Source organism: Mchenga conophoros, linkage group LG2 (genome assembly GCF_057382185.1).
Source record: "Mchenga conophoros isolate Kocher_MC1m ecotype Shallow Benthic linkage group LG2, M_conophoros_male_GT1.1, whole genome shotgun sequence".
NCBI classification, from domain to species: Eukaryota; Metazoa; Chordata; class Actinopteri; order Cichliformes; family Cichlidae; genus Mchenga; species Mchenga conophoros.
The window spans coordinates 33711632-33731862 of record NC_140527.1 but is presented as its reverse complement, the minus strand read 5'-3'; the positions used below and the strand labels follow the sequence as shown (position 1 = coordinate 33731862).

The window sequence follows — 20231 nt, the reverse complement described above, 5'->3', positions numbered from 1 at the left end:
ACTCTTTGATCTCACGATTTAACTTCATCTCACTTTAAAGCAAGAAAATAACTATGTGATCCCTGAAAAAAATGAAACCAATCAACCTCAAATGGCAACTTTTAATGATCAAACTCTCAGTTACTATCCCTTAACTGTGACTGCTTTTCAGATGTAAAACAAAAGACACGCACGCACAAACATGTTCACTCAAACACATATGCAGGATAAAAGACCAAAATGGAAACAAGCAAATGGGAAGTCAGGAATAGAACTCCCATTCAAAGGAAACAGATCAGCGATGGTGGTGACGAGCATCAAAACAACATTAGCAGCTGCGATGAGAACAACAGAACAAAGCAGAAGACAAGCGGCAAGTGTTTGAAGTATCTCTACTCATGCAAGTGAAGGGGAGGTGGCCTGTACAAGCACCTAGCCGCGTCTGAATGTCTTACTGTCTGTCTGCTCCTCCGTGCGTCTGTCTTACTGTCAGGCAACTGTGCTCTCCAATATCTCTCCTACCTGCCACTCAGCCTGATGTACGCCTACCTGTTGTCTGTTTGACTTTGCACCCACTTAATTATTCACCTGCCTGCTTATCTCACTTCTTGCCTCCCTTCCTTATCCATCCAGCTATCTACTTATGTGCCTTTCTGTCCCTCTGCGTCCCAGGAATAGTCGAGGATGGGAGAGGGAGGGGTGGAAGGGTGGGGGGGGGGTTGTTAAAAGGCAGCCAGGGAACTCACCGCAGCACTTGTCTTTGAAGCCTCCATTACTGCATCTGACACTCTGCCCGGGCTCACCTGATAAGCCTATGAACACACACATACACCTACATAAGTGCACACATAGACACACACACAGATAAGCCTGATCACACGTCTGCCAGCTAAACGCACAGCAACCGATGAGGAGGACTCCTTTCTCATGAAGCTGCCATAAACACTTTGGAGGTTTTGTTGAATGCAGATGAGACAGTGCAGCGTACAGTGTGCACAGCAGTGGTGTTGGAGTTGCATCACTGGAACGAGAATTTGGTTGTTGTGCCGCAGCGCCTCTGTGTGTGTGTTTGTTTATTGGGGAGTTTGAAGTGGAACATCAGTGAGTGGGGACAGATGGGTCATTAATTAGCAAGCTGGAGACAAGATGATTAATACATTAGAATACAGCTGCCCCCCCCCCCATGCGACAGCAGTCGAAAGAAACTCCTTTGTTCTCTACATACGTACGTGTGTTTTCTGTATTTTACATGTGTTAGGCCTGCATATGGTCAGAGACATATGTATGTCTCCATGTATACAGATGATGTTAGTTTATACTTTGTAGGGTGAATATGAGACACTAAACACTAAGCATTATACTGTGGTCAGTATGGCGATGTGGCTCTGCCTTACTTGTAGCCCACGCCTTATAGGGAGGCAAGTTGACAGAGAGAGAGAGAGAGAGAGAGTGATAGAGGGAGGCAGAGTAACCATCAACAACACACATTTAACAAATTATTAAAACACTCAAGGGACATCAAAGATAACCAAACCCGCTTGAGCTGGAGCAGAGAAAAACGTAACACAAAACATGTAGAAATAGAAGCATAAAAGGGTGGAATGGGTCAGAACATGCATATGTGTTAGAGTTAAACAGCAGCCCAATCAATGATGACATTTTATGTTTATATTGTCTTTATCATTTAAGTTATTTAATATCATGTCAGTTTGCATCTTTCTGTCTGAAATGTACATCATCAGAGTCATGAAATAAACAGGTCTCACTTCCAACTCAGCACATATGACTGCAACATATATTTTTTTAAGAAGCAACATTTAAAAAAAAAAAAAAATCTAAACCATATTTTCTTAAAGTTAAGCAGGTACTTCTTTTCAATAAACCTAATCAGTGAGGAAAATGAAAGTAACATGAGAGTGAAAATAAAGAAAATAGCTTGAAAAACAAAAACCTCAATCAGAAGACAAGCCACGGTCTCCTGTCCCCAAATGTGAACAGCTGGGGCCAAAAAAATTACTCTGCCTATTTCTGCTGCACCAGCAATATCTGGACAGATTGCTTCGGTTACTATGGAAAAGCCACACTGATATGCCAGGGACTGGGTGTAAATATTAAATAGCAAGCCATAACTTGTGTTATTACCAGCCTGAGAAAGATCTATAGACAGCAGTAGCCACTTTGATTATTTTGCTATATTGAAATCTATTAAGCGTAAAACCTATTGCATATATTTACATATATAAAAAAAGGGGGCCATTGCAGAGACAGAGAGGTAGAGAAAATAGAGCGGAGGGTTATTAGAGTGGAACAAGAAGAAATCAAAGCCAATGCGAGAGAGATGAGTTACTGCTTTTTAGTTGCTTGAAGCATGTGATGGGCCTGCAGGGTAGATGGTGTTATTTGCATGAGGTAATATCATTCATTCACAGACTCAGCTTTAGACATAGCATGTCACGGCAGTGAATAGAGAGAGTGTAACAGAGATAGGAGGGGCTGACAGGAGGAAAATAGGGACGAGTCTCATGCTGAGAGGGGGAGCTTGGTAGGCTAGCGACCAGGCTTCTAATTCGGTCATCATTCAGTCTGTTCTGTTTTTCTGTTTTCCATTAGTATGACTTTCATTAGTATTCAGTAGCTTTCTTTTCATTTTACATCACAATAAGTATCCTCTCCCGCTAATCTGACTTCCTGTCTCATCCGTTGCTTTGTTTCTTACTTCTTCAGTATTTATTCTGTCCGTCCCGGCCCCGCTGCAACAGCAGCTGCTGCTGACAGCCCATCATCTCAGGTTAGATCAACACCCCCTCATATGACATCACTATGTTGAGGGGCTCCCGGGTCTCATTCCTGTACAGATGATCCATTTCTCTTGGGAGGGCTCTCTATTTGTACTAGAGTAGCTAGACAGCTGCGGGAGAGGGGCCGTGGATATAGAATGATGCCTTTTTCTTACAAGACAGTTGAGTATGATGAAGGGTTTACTGAACTCGCTCACTCAACTTTGACTGCTCTTAAAGCTAAAACTAGTCATCATCATTCATTGTCACATTACCACTAAGCACTGAAGTTGCACAGAAACACAGTCCATGGTACAAGATGACAATCCAAACACTGTGTGTTGTCTGTCAATCACAGCAGAACCACGACACATCTGTAAATAGCAATTTCTGAAATTGTAAGACTTAATCTAAAGACAGCGCAAAGCTTTACTATACTAACAGTTACTGTGGTCTTTAAGTTATTACAGCATAATGCAATCATAAGAAGAACCTGAGACAATAAAAGAAGAGACCAAGCGTTATAAAATTGGACATACCAGGCACATGTTCTAGAGATGTGTTTGCTTTTTTAAGAGACAATTTTATGCTGAACTGCATCTTTTGCCTAATAACATGACACTGACCAGTAGCAGAATCTCTGGGTCGTTACAACGTAACAACAGAACAACAGCGCAACTCCCACCACAACAAAAATGAAACAGAATGCCCCGAGGCCAAGTATCTAACTTCAAAGTCTTTTCTTTTAATTAATTCAAGATCGTCCCACAAGTACAAGAGAAATGGGACACTAAGAGAGAGAAATGAAAGCAACAGAAAGAGGGAGAGATTCAACTTGAAAGAATTGAACAAGCTCACTTTACAGCTGTTGTTAACAAGAGGCTTTTCAGAATCTGGACGTGTCAGTAACACAAGCCTTCTGGGAAACGGGGTTTTTGTCTGAGGATAATATTTTATAGGGCAAAACCCTTGAGACTGATGAATTGTATGGTATGAAAAATAGGGAGTCGCGCTCGTCTCCCTGCAGTCTGGGGTCCAGTTAATGAGACCATCAGGGATGCTTAAAATCAGTTCAAATGTTAACTGTTTTTGTTTGTGTCCAACTTCCAAAAAACAGCATTTTAAAAACTTTTTTTTTTACCTTTTACATTTAAGAGCTGTGTAATTCACTATAAGGCTCTTATTCCACTAGAAAATTTGAAATAAAGAAATAATTATGCAGAAAAAAAAGAATGCCGAACAGTAAATGCAGTAGCTTTCACAGTGTTGCTCTGTAGTTCTGAATAGGATGCCACAGATTTCTGAACTCCAAATGAACTCATGTGACCTTCAAGCTACAAGAGACTGACTGAACATTTAAGAGATCTCTGAACAGTTGGGGGTACAGCGATAAATGGGAGCAGACAGCTAGGAGATGCTCACTTTCATTTATAAGTCTTGTGGGGGAATTCAAATAAAGTTGCTCAGAAAAAGAAAGGAACCTTGGGAAGTGTTTGGAAGGACGACTCTAATGCCACACTCAACTTGTTATGAATCCCAATTGTTTTCCCCCCTCTCTGAGGTTTATCATAAGAGAAATGGACAAAAATTCAATAGTAATTTAAATTTTAAGCTGCACGCAGGGATTAGGATCAAGAAATTTCTTGTTAGGTTTGAAAATGAATAATGGATTGTTATTGCAACTGAGAAACACTGAGGAGGCTAGACACAAGCTGGCATTTGATCTTGTTTATAAGACTCTTTGATAAGCCATGAGCTTGTCTGTGCTTTTAGCTTTCAAATTATTTGTTTGGGTCAGGACCAAAATGACCCAGGAATACCAAAAACAAGCAGAATGCACATGAAGAAAAGGAATGAAATAGATGTGACGCAAAGTGTGCTATATCCTTGTCCGTTCCCAAATCTCCTGTTCCCTTTGGTAGACAATTTCATATCAGATTACAAGTTGATGACAGTGTGATATTTAAATGCAAAGCGAGAGGAATTTAATGCTGTGGATTAGGGGTGCCTGGATAAAGTGGGGTTAGTACAAATCAGTGATATGCTTGAAAAGGATTAAAGGATCTTTCAGTTTCATTTCAATCAGACTACAATGGATTCTTGGTGAAGCGGTTCTATTCAGTTTCATGGATTAATGCAGATGAAGAAAAATAACACATACGGCTAGAGTTGTCGTTTAATTTTGTTTAATATGATGCATACTTGTTGCATGCACTTCTAAATGTAAATGACATTTTTCACTATGGGTATTTTTTTAAAGAAGAAGAAGAATGATCACAGTTTGATTCCACCTGTCAGGTGGGGCTCTTCTGTGTGGAGTTTGCGTGTATGGTTCTGTCTGGGTACTCCACCCACAGTCCAAATTGATGATTTTAAATTCTAAAAATGCCATAGATGTGAATGATTATCCAACTTTTTTTGATAGACTGGTGACCTGTCGAGGTTGTACCCTGCCTCTTGCCCTGTGACAGGAGCAGGCTTCAATCCCAAAATTGGATAAGTGGTTAAGAAAATTAATGAATGGCAATAAATCCCATATGTTCTGTAAAAACTGAATGTATCATACAGCGTCTTTGCTGTAAATACTACAAGAATATCTGTAACTTTATAAAGTTATACAAGTTGCTATCGAAATATAACACGCCTAAGCCCATAAAAAATGAAATCTTACCTGATTTAAATTTGGATGCCATCCCCTTCAAGGTTAATTCCCTGTGAAACGCTGCACAACTTCATGGAGATCTAAATGTAGATCGCTCCACGGCAAACCCACTCTGACAGTAATGCAAAGCTTCACAAGGAGCTAGTCCTTGAGGAAAATAGCAGCCAAACACCAGGTATGTTATTTTCTATTTCCACGGGAGAGCTCCAACTCGTCAGCAAGACCTACCGCTAAAATGAAATGAACATATTGGACCTATATGTGTTATTGCCAAATATAACACATGTAGGTCTAAAGGATCAACAAAGCTGTTTCAACTCTTATTCGAGCTTCGTTTGTGCCTCATCTGTTCTCTATTCTAAATTATTCTCCAACTACTTCTATTTCACAGACACCGGGGCCGGCAGTGTGCTATAAATCAGCAGGCAGAAGTAGATCTGTAAAATTGTTTCATCAGCCCATGCTGTATACTGTGCTGCTAATAGCAAAGCCTTGTTATCCACAGTAGATGATATCATTAGGTCGGTGATACTGACTGTGGGCTAGATAAGAAATATTCCTGTCCTCAAGACAAGCTGTGGCCGACCACTGTGACTCCTGACTAAAGACATTATCGTCACCAGCTTGGCTGCTTTGTGTAGATAGAAGATGTAACAGAGCTATGGTAGAGCAAAAAAATAAAGAAAAAGGACAAAAACATTTATATCTAAGACATTTCATAATTTACGTACGATACAAATATTTAAATGTTCTGAAAACAGAGAAACAGCTCAGAACGAACATTCTAGTTATGACCAGAACAGCAAAGCCAAGGCGGCATGCCTGGTAATCTGTAAGAGACATCTGACGAGCATGTCTGGGTCTGTTTTGTTGCCTTGTACGCTTTACCCACAGATAACTGTCCAAACAATGACATTGTGGAATTAAATCAAGATATTTCCAGTAGAGATACAAAGTGGCTGGTTTGAGCCAAACAGATAATACTCTGTATCCAAATTCAAATGCCACGCCTCGGTACTTCTGATATTTGGACTTGTATAACTGAAGAATACGGAATAATAATAACACAGGATACGCCTGTAGCTGATCTTATTCCATTCACTGTGGTGAGCCAAGCTTAACAAGTCACAGTGCTTTCTCTATTGAACGCAAATATATTAAATTGATATCGATCAAAAAAGGGAACATTTCAAAAATGTTGAAGGATTCTTTCAGAAGCCAAAAGGGTTTACATCAATATGCTTCACATCTTAAACTCTAGGCTTTGACTGACAGCAAAATGAAGTCATCAGCAGGAAAGCTGCCCTATGACCACATAATCCAGGTTCAATATCTCCAACCGATGAATAAGTTCAAAGGAAATGTCCTTCAGCAACGCAGCAAAAAATACCTGCTGCCCCCACAGATAATGTCTTGTAGCTGACGTTTACCTCTGGCCTCTTGATTTAACCGTTCTTTCTTTCTTTCTAAAATAAAGTTTACTCGACATGGCATTGTATACATAAGGCTGAAATCTTTTAGGCATATACCAACCAAATTAGCTTTCCAATACACAACAAATCATTGCTCTTTTAAAACAACATGATTCTGATATTTTGACAGCTTTTCTTATTACATTTTTAAGGTGCATATGAGCTATTGAGTGGCTAGAGACTACTTAAAAACTTTGTACATATACTCTAATCAATAAATACATGAGTCACTCACTGTAACCTTTTAGAAATACAGCTTCGTGGCTGCGTGCCACATGTAAGAAACATACCAGCTTGCTAGGATCTGAATGTTACTTGGCACTTTTCTTCCACCTCACCCCACCTTCCACCACATAAGCCTTACAGTATGATAGACTTCGCTGTCTTCCTTTCTCCCTCAATGATTCCCACTGCAAATGGATTATATATTCACTTATTAATATGGCAGAAATGCCTGGTTAGCTCCCACGTGAAAAAACAGACGAGGAACAGAAAGAGACGTGACTGAGGGGAAAAAAAGAGTGCCTAACAGCAAGAGAGAGTCACACAGACAGACAAGCACCATACAGCCACATTTCATTGGCTGTAATACAATTATGTAGCTGCTGGCTCGTTGGTGTATTCATATGACACGGTTATTCGTTTTGTCTTATTTTCTCAAATGCAATAACAGAAAGAACAGTTTGCTGAGTCTGAGTCACTCTGAGTGATGGCAACCCAGCGGCCGTTGTTTGGCTCTGTGTTTTTAAAACCCTGAGTCATTGCTACAATGAAAAATGCCACCATGTTTTCAGCACAGTGCTGGCATCCACCAAATGTGTCTCCCAAAGACTGCATAAGTGAAAAAGAGAAAAAAAGGGTCTCTTTTATCAGTGCAAGGTTTGTAGATTGCTTCTTTACTCTTGCATGTTGTTGTCTGTGTAGGTTCTCAGTCATCCAGGTCATGACAGTCTAAAGAACTTGGAAAGAAAGCGACTGGACTTCTTTAAGTTTTTTGACGGTGTTTCGCCTCTCATCCGAGGAGCTTCTTCATTTTTGCTCATTTTTGGAGAAACACATCTACTGTTTTTCCCCAATAAACATTTTATGTAAGAGTCAAAGCAAGAACAGCTGTAATTACTTCAATTTGAAATAATATATTTTATTAAAGGTGAAAATGGAAAGAAAATTCTAGAATTGTTGGGATTTATTATATAACCATGCATATAAATATGAGTTTACTATATAACCATTACAGCTATTTACGGGGTGACCGTGGCTCAGGGGGTTGGGAAGCGTATCTGTACCCGGAAGGTCACCGGTTCGATCCCTGGGCCCTCTGTCCTGGTCGTTGTGTCCCTGGGCAAGACACTTTACCCTACTTGCCTACTGGTGTTGGCCAGAGGGGCCGATGGCGCGATATGGCAGCCTCGCTTCTGTCAGTCTGCCCCAGGGCAGCTGTGGCTACAACTGTAGCTTGCCTCCACCAGTGTGTGAATGTGAGAGTGAATGAATAGTGGTATTGTAAAGCGCTTTGGGTGCCTTGAAAAGTGCTATATAAATCCAATCCATTATTATTATTATTATTTAACATTCTGTTCTTAATGCTTTTTCATAAACAAACCTTCATAATTACTATGTTTAATTCAACAGTAATTAACAATTGGAACACAAACCATAAAAATAGTTTATTACAGACCAGTCGGAGCATTCAAAGCAGTGATAGGAAACCTTGTGTGTGTGTGTGGGACTTACAAATTTGCTTCCCACACTCACTGAAACAGCAGCCCAGGTGTGTTTCTAATCTTATGACCTCTCAGCTGCTTTTTTAATCTCTGTTTTAATATGAGTTCGTGCTCAGTTTAATCTCAGTAGGCTGCCAATAAATTGATTGTAATGTGTTTATTATTAGATTATTTAGGTACACCGCGGCGCTTCGACACGCAGGTGAAAATGCTATTCAAGATTTTGCACCAGTGTATGCCTGCTCTATGTGATTTGTCATCTTATGGGTCACTTGGACTAAAGCAATGAAATTTAGTGTCGTTTTTACTGTTAATATGCGTCAAAATTTGACCCACATTGTATGTAAAGGTTACATACATCAATCATTAATATAACTTATATCCACATTAGGGCATATAATGATGAAATATTTATATTACTTTAGATTATTATGTGGTTTGCCAAGAGATTAAAATATTGAAAAAAAAATCTAAGCTGCTAAGTCAGGTACACAGCACCCACCCAGAGGGGTCAGAGTTGTGAACACCATCGCAAATATAACAGCTTAATGAAAAGCACAGCTGACACAGACAACAGTAGCTGTAGCAGAAGATGTTTGCCAAGTAAAATACAGGCAAGCTGATTGGTTTGCTGGGTGAGGCCTGAGTGTTTTGTACATTCTGCATTGTGAATAATGAGGATGCGTGCACAAGCATAAAATGACCCGTTTCTCCTTCATTGGAGTCAGTGAATTCAGAGCCGATTTCTTACCAGATTTAGATTTTTTTCAATGACTAAATCTCGTGCCGACATCTTTTTGCTTTAATAAATATAATCAGAACTCTTCTGATGGTGGTATAATCCTATTTGATCTCAAGCAATGTGCAAAAAGTTACCTCAGCCAGCAGCTACGCCTAGTCAGCTAATCCAAAAGATGTTGTGTGCTAAACCCAAGGTGTTGTTCTCACCAAATCTCCCCGTAAGGATTTGAGCATCAAAGCATCCACACAAAGTGAGGAAGGAAGAGTCGGGAAGATGTCAAAGAAGTCACGTTTACAGTGGAGGTGACAAATGTTGACTGTGGACGTGTCCAAATCATGAAGCTGACAGGATTTTTTTGACAATGAAAAACAAGTGAACCATTATTGTCTTTCCATTGATTATTGGAAGGAAAATCAGAACTAAATGTATATTGAAAATATACAAATACAAGAGCTGTTACAGCATTTTTCACATGCTGTGACTATATTATGTCACCTTTACTTAACAACTAGCTTGGCCCCTTCTGTCTTGTCGCTTCCGCATTATGCTTCCTGTCTCTCATTAGATTTGATGTCTAAGGAAATATTACGTAACTGAAAGCTACTGGGAAAGACTGGCCTACAACAACTATCGCGTCATTCCCTTGAGACCCAGCACTGAGTGCCATGCACAGTCTGCCTGTGAAAGCACAATGAATAACTGCCATGTCAGTTGTGAAGTTTTCATCACGGCCCCACAGCTTTGAGAGTCCTTGGTGGTGTTTTATCGTATCACTCGTGGCAAAGTGACACAGCAGATAATCTCACTTTCAACACACGGGCCGCAGCATATTTACGCTTGTGGAAAATTCATGTTCACTTTACAAACACTGGATAAGCAGAGGTTTCTGGCTGAGCTGGTACGTGCAACTCAAACCCATTGCTGAATAAGGCAAGTGACTTTTCAGAAATGATCCTGCTGACATGATCACATGATCTTCTGTTCTTCCACCAGTGCCTTTGTGAACTTTCTTTCAGTACCCATGTGTCCACACATGTAAACATATACATGTTGATGTTTCCCTCTTCTCCTCAATCATAATACAGTTTAAATTTTTAGAGTCACCTCATTTAGTTGTATCCTACATTCTTCCAAAACATTTGATTCTGATAATAAGTAAATCAGCATGAATAACAAGCCTATCTGAAATCAGATAAAGGCAGATCTCAGATAGGCATAAAGAGTGACAATGGGAAAATAATTAGAAAATAAGTAACAGACATTTTTCTTTCTTGCAAGATGAGACAATCAATGTCGCACTCCCGACTATACAATAAACGTAGCTGTAGCCAGAAGCCTGTTATTTTAGCTTAGCAAAAGAATTATGTTCATACTAAAATAGCTAACATGCTAACTAGTGAGCTTTAGAGTTTTGTAGTACAGAGCCAAGCTGCCAGTTTGTCAGTCTTTCCAGGCTTTATGCTAAACAACAGTAAGCGGCTAAGATCTTGAGCTAAATATTTGCAATGCAGATGGGAGCAGGTCTCGTCATTTAGCTTTAAGAAAGAAGGGAAATGAGCACATTTCCCTAAATGTTTTGCAATTTATCACAGTCTTCCTTTTATCAAAGTAAAAGTAATTTTCTATGTCGCCATGTATCATCTTTTTCAAATTTAGGTCACCCGTCGCAGTGAAAAGATCTATTCTCGCAGTGCTTTTATTTCTCACCGTTGATTGCCTCATTGTTTTTCTGCATAGAAGTGTTGAACGCATACTTAAAATCTGAAACATACACCAAATGAAAAACAGATATATCCTGCTCAATGGGCTGTGGTGACAGCTGAAGCCTAACCCGTGGGTTTGCTGGAGGCTTGTTCAGTAGACGCAAAGCCTTGTCATTTGAATGTTGTATGACGATGAGTGAACCATCTGTAATGTTGACACAACAGAGTCCCCATAGCTTATTCTATTCTCTGCTCCTGTTATCTGCTTTTTCTTCTCTCCTACTTCTTATTGCTTAGTCCTGCGCTAATACAGTGTCAGCCGGCGCCTTCGCCTCAGTCGTTCCCCAGCCCTGACCTTCACTTTGCTGTCCTCCACTTCAACATTCTGTTTGTTTTCAGTGCAAAAGCTAAAAAAAGTGACAGCACTGAGTCCCATCTCTAAGACTTGTCCCACTTGCCTAAAGAAACAGAGCAGACTTGACAGACTGGTTCAGCTCTGATTGCAAACAGAATCTCAATTTGAAATAACATCTTTTGTCTGAACTTTAATAATTAAACATCTACAAATTATTCCACTCTGGTTTTTGACTTTCAGAATCTCTAAACCTGCTACTGCCATTCACAATGTTGTTGTTGTTGTTGTTTTTTTTCAAATTTCCAATCCTACAGCAGAGAAAATCTGGGATGACTGACGAGTTCCTAGCTAAAAGGTTTACATCTGTCAGCTTGTAGTACCTTCAGGAAATGTTATATGAGCTCCTGGACTATATAAACACTCTGCAGTTTGATTTCTTTTTTTAAGCAAGAGGGCCAAGAGAATCTGTAATATCTACCAGACAAAACCTCTGATGCTATCAGAAAAAGGGTAAAGTAGATAGAGTCCAACCAAAACATAGCTGAAATTAGTTATATGCCGATATATTGATATTGGCTGATAAATTATAATTAAAAGTAAGGACGAGAGAAATACCCTTTGGCCATGTTATGAGTGTTATGTGGCTAAGCTTATGCATGAGAGGCAAATGACTATGCATCACATTTGTTTCTGGAGGAGCATAAATGAGAAATTCACAACTTGTTGTAACAGTAAAACAAGTTTATTTTTAAACTAAATTGTCATAATATGTTATTAGGGGACCATAAAAACCTGCACATAAGGAGAAATTCGGCATGGGACCTACTTTTTGTAGATGGATTAAAGTCCTATATTCAACGCCTATGGCTGCAGTCAGGACAAATGGTCTGATTTCGGAATATTTTTCGCTCTACAGGGGGACGAGGCAGGGCTGTTGCCTGTCACCCTTCCTGTTTGACATTGCGATCGAACCGCTGGCAATTGCTATCAGATCTGATGAGAGGATTAAAGGTATATCCAGGGGTGAGGTAACTCATAAAACTCTGCTTTATGCTGATGATCTCCTTTTGCAGATATCAGACCCAATTGGGAGTATGCCCCACCTTTTCCGCTGGCTGCGGGTGTTCAGCAACATATCGGGGTATAAGGTTAATTTATCAAAATCTTTACTGTTTCCATTGAACAATCTGGCAAAACAGACCACTTATGACGATTTGCCTTTTAAAATTGAAAATGACAAATTCACATATTTGGGACTGGAAATAGCTGGCTCGATTAAGACTATTTTCCAGTATAACTACAGGTCTATTCTGGACAGTACTAAATCTGATCTGGGTAGGTGGTCAAAACTTCCACTTTCGCTGGCAGGACGGATAAATGTGGTGAAGATGACTGTAATGCCCAGGTTTCTTTATCTATTCCAAATGATCCCCATCTTTCTCCCCAAATCCTATTTTGCCCAGCTGGATCGCTTTGTCTCTTTGTTCATATGGAACAAAAAACCTGCACGCATAAGGAGAGCAAGCCTGGAGAGAGCTAAAGCTGATGGTGGTTTGGGCTTACCTAATTTCTTATTCTATTATTGGGCTGCTAACATTGTCAAGCTGACATATTGGATAACCATGTTTGCGGATGGGGAGGGTCCAGTCTGGGCAGATATGGAACTAAGAGCTACACTCCCAATCTCTCCGATTTCGATCTTAACTGCCCCTCTCCCACTGAATGTCAAGGCATCTGGGCTGAACTCCAATTTGGTGGTTCAAAATTCAATTAAGATCTGGGGTCAATTCAGGAAACATTTTAACTTGACAAATACTTGTAGCTTTTCTCCGATAATGTTCAACCATCTTTTTACACCATCTCAAATAGATCATTCATTTGCAGTCTGGCACAGAAACGGTCTGGTTTTCTTTCAAGATCTCTTCACTGAGGATGGCTTTGTCTCATTTAAATATTTGTGTGAAGACCATAACTTACCAAAGTCTCACTACTTCAGATACCTTCAGGCTCGGAGTTTTGCCTCTAAATTTCTCCCAGGGTACCCGTCTCTGCCCTCTAAGGACCTACTGTATCTAGTTCTTAATGTGAGTCAGCCCACTAAAAGAGCAATATCGAAGATTTATGCATTGATTCTTGAAAGCTGCCCTCATACATGGGACAAACCTAAGGCGGCGTGGGAAGGGGAGGTTGGAGAACTCATGTCAGAAGACATCTGGAAGAAAGCCATACAGCGTATACATACGTCTTCTCTCTGTATTAGACATGGCCTGATTCAATTTAAGGTCGTCCACAGGCTCCACTATTCTAATGACAGACTGTCTAAACTGTACCCTGATGTTGCACCGAATTGTCCTAGATGTGATTACTCTCCTGTTTCTTTGGGGCACATGTTTTGGTCATGTCCCTCCCTGTATGGTTTCTGGACATCAATTTTTCAATCACTGTCAGCTATATCGGGTGAAACACTGCGGCCTGACTCTTTGATAGCTATCTTCGGTGTACCTCGGGAAGAGCTGAGACTCTCTCCCCTCCACAAAAACGCAATAGCCTTTGCCTCGTTGCATGCCCGCCTTCTGATACTGCTGAGCTGGAAGGCGTCGAACCCTCCTTCCTACGTCCATTGGATTAGAGAGGTGATGTTGGGATTAGCTCTGGAAAAAATTAGGTATACCGTGCGCGGCTTGGAGAGTAAATATGACAAAACCTGGTCACGGTTCATAACTCATGTCAAGAGTCTGTCTTTTGTCTGATTTATTGTTCTTTACTTGTTGGTAATTTATGCTCTTGCTCTCTTCTCGGACTGCTGTCCATAGTCTCCTCAATGCCCGTACTTTGACTGTTGGGATTTCTTTATTCCCTTTTTCTTCTTTGTTTCTTCTCTCATGTGCCGGGGTCCGGCTGTTGGTGCTATAATGACTGTCACAGATTGGTTTGAGTGTTTCTCCCCTTTTTTTTTTTTTTTTTTTTTTTTTTGTGTTGTGTGTATTGTGCTTCCTGGTTGTGGGGATGCCACCTGGATGGGGGTGGGGGGTAGGGTTCGCAACTTTTGTAAGAAATTCTGGACTGTTTTGTTGGAAAACTATAAATAAAGTTGTAAAAAAAAAAAAAAAAAAAAAAACCTGCACATAACAAATGCTAGGGCAAAGAAAATAAAAAAATACAGGGTTTGTTTCCTCAAACTTGTTTCTATCGAGTTCATTTAACACAATTAACTCCCAAACTGACAATAACTTGGACTAACTTATGAACAAACAGCTAAATCCCCTTTCAAGGCGATCCCAGACTCTAACTCCTTAAGATGAAACAAAACATATCTTTCAACAGAATATCAGCGCCTGAGTTCGGATTTTATTGAAAAAAGAGACACGACAGGCTCAGATTCAAAGCTTTTGTGATTTACTGCAGTCCAAAATTTGGTCTCCAAAACAAACTTCCTCTTTAATAGTCTTCCTTATCTCGACAGATGTCAGAACTCTGATCTATCTGTTACAAACATACTTCTTCATTTCCTTGTCTTTCATACTGAAAATGTTACTTTTGCCCTTCCACACTGAAAATGTTGCTCTTGCACAAACTTATCTTTTCCACTAGGTAATAGTGCGATGCAATAGCTACCGCAACTTTAGGGAATACATGTTTGCAATTCACTTGCAGTACATAATGAGCTTGTGTAAAAACAGAGGAGTTGGAGCCATCAAGGGATATGGCAGCTTTATTTTGGCTGCGCTTTCAGTCCTATTGATTGTGATAGCAGATAATGCCATCCAGAGATTCTGAGACAGGCAGTGAGATTTCCACCCTGAGCCTTTTATCTTGGACACCACAGTGTGACCCCTCCCTTCCCCCACAGGACCTTGCAGGCTTTCAGATGCAGAGCCGAAAAAGACCCTGACTCTCATCTGTTCAGACTGCAGTGACCAATACACACATACACACACACACGGACGCGCGCGCACAAAATCAGACAAATATATACACACTTACACAAAATGTGCAAAAACAAGAAACACACACTTCCCCTTCTGTCCCTGCACAGAGGCAGTGGTCAGTGACAAGACAGAGTGTCTCTATTAGTATCAAAGCTGCTCTGTTCATCCTGACAAATGAGTTCGCTTCTTTCAAGGTAGGAAAAGCTATTTACTCCATCTCCACTATGCTTTACTTCATCTAATTGGTCCGACCATGTCACAGAAGCAGGCCTCTAAATCACGTCAGTATCATATATTTATAGATGAGGTCATGTAACTGTAGTGCTCTGATGGCAGCTACATGACATCTAAATATGACACTTGTTGGCAGGTCTGCTGCTGGCATTCCAAAAAAACTGAGATGGACACCAAGAAGTGAAGGAGGTGTAAAAGAGGAAGCAAGCAAGTAAAACTCCCTGATATCATGAAGAAGATATGTGATTACTGTTGCACAAAAAGATTCTGACATCCCTAGACCGAGTGCTTTATCTCTGACTGTGACATGCAGACTCACTTGCTGGGAATCCAGGTCCAGCAGGCAAGAATGATAGTCAGAGCACAAAATCACATAACCTTAGCTCAGAGTCGGCCTTACTGCCCTGCATTCATGATTTGGCCAGACACCAGAGTTATAGAGCGGGGAACCACACTGGACAGCGTCTGTGATGGACTCGCCACAAAAAGGAGAAACACATTCCCTACGTTCCTGCAATTCTGCGTGGTTGGCTTTTGGCTGTTGATATCTGGAACAGACATTCCTCTCTGTATGACTCCCTGTGGAGCTGAACTTCCTTCACGTAACCTTAGATAAACAGAAACTTTCAAGGATGGTTTTGTAAAGATCAGTGACTGGATGAAGTTAAGGATATATGTAGATTTGTGTGTATGTCGAGCCACTTTTAACTCATCTCATTCATGTCACGCACAGATCAAAAACTATGTGCTTTTAACAAGAAAAATTGTTGTGGTTTGAGGTTTGTAATCTGTATATCTGGTTTCATGTACAGTATGTGTGTGCGCACTTCATCCATGCATGTGAAAACCATGATAAGTCCATGGCTGCAGCATATGCGTGACCTCACACATGTAAGCGTTTCCCCGTGGAGCTTTGGTGGACAGGGTGTTCGCTGCTGCTGTCGCCACTATGCTGGCCAGACATAATAGGTGATGTGTCCCTTTTTTAGAAGCCATAAAAGAAGCCCTATTAGGCATGCATCAGTGCCTTCTTTTCTCATCGGCTTTAAGAGGTACATCAAACCACAGCCCAGCCCCGGTAACCTGTTTTCTCAATCTCTCAAGTTTGCAAAGTCAGTTTAGAGTCTTATTGTTTTCTCCTTTCAGTTCTTGTGACAGTGCTGTATCTAAAAAGCCTTGATACTGTAAGCTGTGTATCCTGTGCCGCGCTTTCAAATTTTCCACCAACATGTGACTGTGATTCACTTGTGGTCTAGATTTGATGCTGTGGAGAAATACAAGCACAACCATTCAAACCATTTTAAATATTATACCAATTCGGGGTCACGGTGGTTTCATTTCTGTTTCAGATCTGACATAAATATTTTTGGAAAATGTTAATTATGATAATCACATCATTAAAATGGTTATACACTTAAAAAAAACCAACCTCATTTAATTCAATAAAAGCACTCGTGGAAGTGGATGCGAGCACCACATGAAATTCCCAGGGCTGTAAAACAACATTTATTTTCCATCCACTGTAAGTGTCACTACAATTTGTTTTGTAACTCAGCTTCAGTATCAAAATTAAGAAACAAGCATTGGTACACTTGATGTTTTATCTGTTTTCTCATAACTCTACATATAAAGCATGAAAAAAGTGCATTTCGAGAGGTCATAATGGGAAAAGTGGCGAGTCAAAACAAGTTGTAGCATATATGCAAGCTCATTTTTACCAACATTTTGGAATAACCCTGTTGTTAATGTGGTCTATACTTAATCATGCACAATAACATATGTACACACATGACTTCATACATATCCATATCTACATATTGAGGAAGCAAAAACCTGTACCAGTTACCGACAAACACTGTGTGTCTGAGACTTTAGCCCTATCCACATGCACACATAATGTCATTTGTGCATCGTGCATCAAATAGGTAACACTCTTTTACATTTACCATCATCACAGGCTCAACTTAAACTTAAACGTAAACTGCAGAAATTCATTCTTGGAAGCCTTGTCCCTCATTTTTAAGTGTTTCTATTAGAAAACTAGAAGAAAATCGGCTCACTCCTGGTGGCCGATTGGTGGGGCCTGGCGCCTGTGGCCCGGCTGGGCCCCTTCTGGGGGGTGGGGTGCCCTCAGGCCTCTGGCCTCTGGGCCTGAAGCTCGGTCCTCTCTGGCACAGCTGGCTGCCGGCAGAGCCCGCGGGCATGCCACTGCAACCCCCTCTGGCCTCTGCTCTGTAGCTGCTGGGTGACCTCTCGTTTGGGGCTCTACTCAGCTCTTCCCAGGAGGGTGGCACGGTTCACCCCCTTTTGGTGGTCCTCTTCGGGTCCTCGTACCCTGGGGCCTCTGGATGTCTGGGGCCTGGATCTCCTCCATACCTGCTTCATACCCTGGGGGACGGGGCTGTGGCTCCCCACACTCCCTAGCAGATCGTTACATGGAGAAACCTTTGGAATACAAGCATGCTGATCCACACAGGTATGCACACAGGTGTACACACGGGTATTCACAGACGCGGACTACACCTTTCTTGGCTGCTGCCTCAAAGCACATTGTGCGCTGTCTATCTTGCGTGCTGCACAATATCGTTTAATATTTAGTATCTGCTGTTATCTACTGCTAGCTAGTTTATTGTGATGGTGCTGTATTTATTATGTTGCTCTTTTTTTTTTTGTTTGCTTTCTCTTCTGGTTTTTTTTCTCCATACAGGTGACCCAGGTGTTTTGTTTGTTTTTCTTTCTTTCTTCCCCCCTTTCTCACCGTCTCTTCTCCCCTCTGTTTTTCTTTCTCTCCCTCTCTTTCTTTCATTCTTTCTCCCTGTCCTATCCCCCAGTCATGTCTGCCCCGTTTGTAGCAACCGAAAATAAAATAAATACATAATTATAATGAAGGTCAATCAAATGGACCAATATGGCAAGGCTATGATGATCCACTTGGTAAAATAAATCCGCTTGGCATCTTTCTTGGCCTTAAGACAACAATTCTGATGGCTAAAGATCCAAACGGGACACACAAAAAAGAAGAGAAAAAAAAAAAGAAGAAAACTAGAAGAAAATCAAATCATGAAACAATGAGAGCTCAGAGAACGTATGAAAACAGTTGGGCCTTTTTCAAAAGAATTAATCAGAAAACCTGCCAATATTACTCCTTTATCAACACTTGCTGACCTTATTTCACTTGTTCCTCTCAGATTTTATAATTTTGCACTCAGCCAACTGATTCCTGACTGACTGGCCTTCACAGCAAAGTCATTTTTCCTTATTACTGTAATGGGTTTGCTTAAGTCCACTGCAATGTGCAGCCTTGTGCTGGAAGGATAAAAAGCATCTCCTCTGCGTCTTCAGCTAAAAGAAAAAGATGACAGATAGACTAAGTAGCTATGTGTATGGCCAGGATCCCGTTTTTATCATTTGTTTGTCTAAATTCCCAATATCTTTGAATTCTCCAGCTCCCTAATAAAAGAGAAGTGATGTGTTTTACACATCAAGTGGTTGCAGCAGTAAAAGAAAGAAACCATCCGTCTTAAAGCCAAAACTGAAGTTTCTTCCACAGAAGAAAAGCACTCGATAACAAATGCATGACCACAAGTGGCCATCACCAACACGTATATGCGAAGCAAAAAATCTTTACACGATTACAGCGAATGGCCTTGAGAGCTTGAAAAAAAGGGAACTGGACTTCTTTGTCCGGAACCGAAGAGGCTTCTTCTGTTCTAGAACAACTAGAGGTGGTCGGCACATAACTTCCACGGTCCTGGGTCAGTGACCCAGTGTTTTGACTTTTGTTTTTTTTCTCTGTATTATGTTTTTTTGTTCTGTTTCTCTAGTTTTACTGTTATGGTTATCTGGTGATTCTGTTTTACTCTCATTAAGCGTTTAGCTCTTAGGCTTTGATTCCGTGCTCCCTCTGTTCTGTGTCTTCTCACTCAAACTATCTGTCTTCTCCTTCCAAAATGTAAACACTGGGGTTGGGTCATGATGCCTCACAGAGGTTTGACCTGTTGGCCCCGGTGACAGGAATGACCTACATGTTTTTATTTTGTTTTTTACACTTTGGCTCTTTTGACAACATGCATGATCAACAGTAGGTTAATGACCCTCAGGACCACTTCCAAGGGTACAGGTAACACTAGGGCATTATTAGCATCATAAAATAGCCTGCCAATCAGAGTCAAAGGAATTACTGTTTTAGCTGAAAACTTGGTATCTCTCTGCATGGTGTGTAATGCGCCCCTATAAAAATTCAAGGAAACTGAACAAGTGCAGGACAAAAGAAATGACTGGCCTACAGCACCTGTAACAGTATCTGAAAGTCATGTACTCAGGAAAAAGGAAAATATCCGGCAAAAGTCTGGAACAGAATATGAGAAATGCATCTGGCCCATCAGCTGATCCATTTACTGTTCAATGAAGCCTCATCAGAAATGGTCTCAGTGGAAGTGTGACTGTCAAGAAGCCATTCTTAAAGAAGGTATAATACGAAATACACAAGAACTGGACTGAAAATCAGTGGCGACAGGCCTTATGGAGTCCTGAATCCAAATTTGAAAACTTTAAATCACATCAGGAAAGAGATATAACGGTGAGTGTCTCCAACCAACTATAAAACACAGTGGAGGCTCTGTTGTGGTTTGGTGCTGCAACCTGTGACCTCAAT

The 20231-nt window shown here is 40.7% G+C and overlaps 1 protein-coding gene across 5 annotated transcripts in view; it reads right to left on the bottom strand.

Moving 5' to 3' along the window:
* The window catches only part of mid2 (midline 2), a 170398-nt gene that overhangs the window by 62997 nt on the left and 87170 nt on the right, over positions 1-20231 (bottom strand). For 4 of the 5 annotated variants that reach the window (XM_085296409.1, XM_085296393.1, XM_085296389.1 and 1 more), the window contains one exon: positions 726-791. The exons of the other annotated variant lie outside the window; for it this stretch is intronic. In XM_085296409.1, the coding sequence (XP_085152535.1) occupies positions 726-791 (66 nt within the window). The remainder of the gene's footprint in view (positions 1-725; positions 792-20231) is intronic. 5 annotated transcript variants of the gene reach the window in all.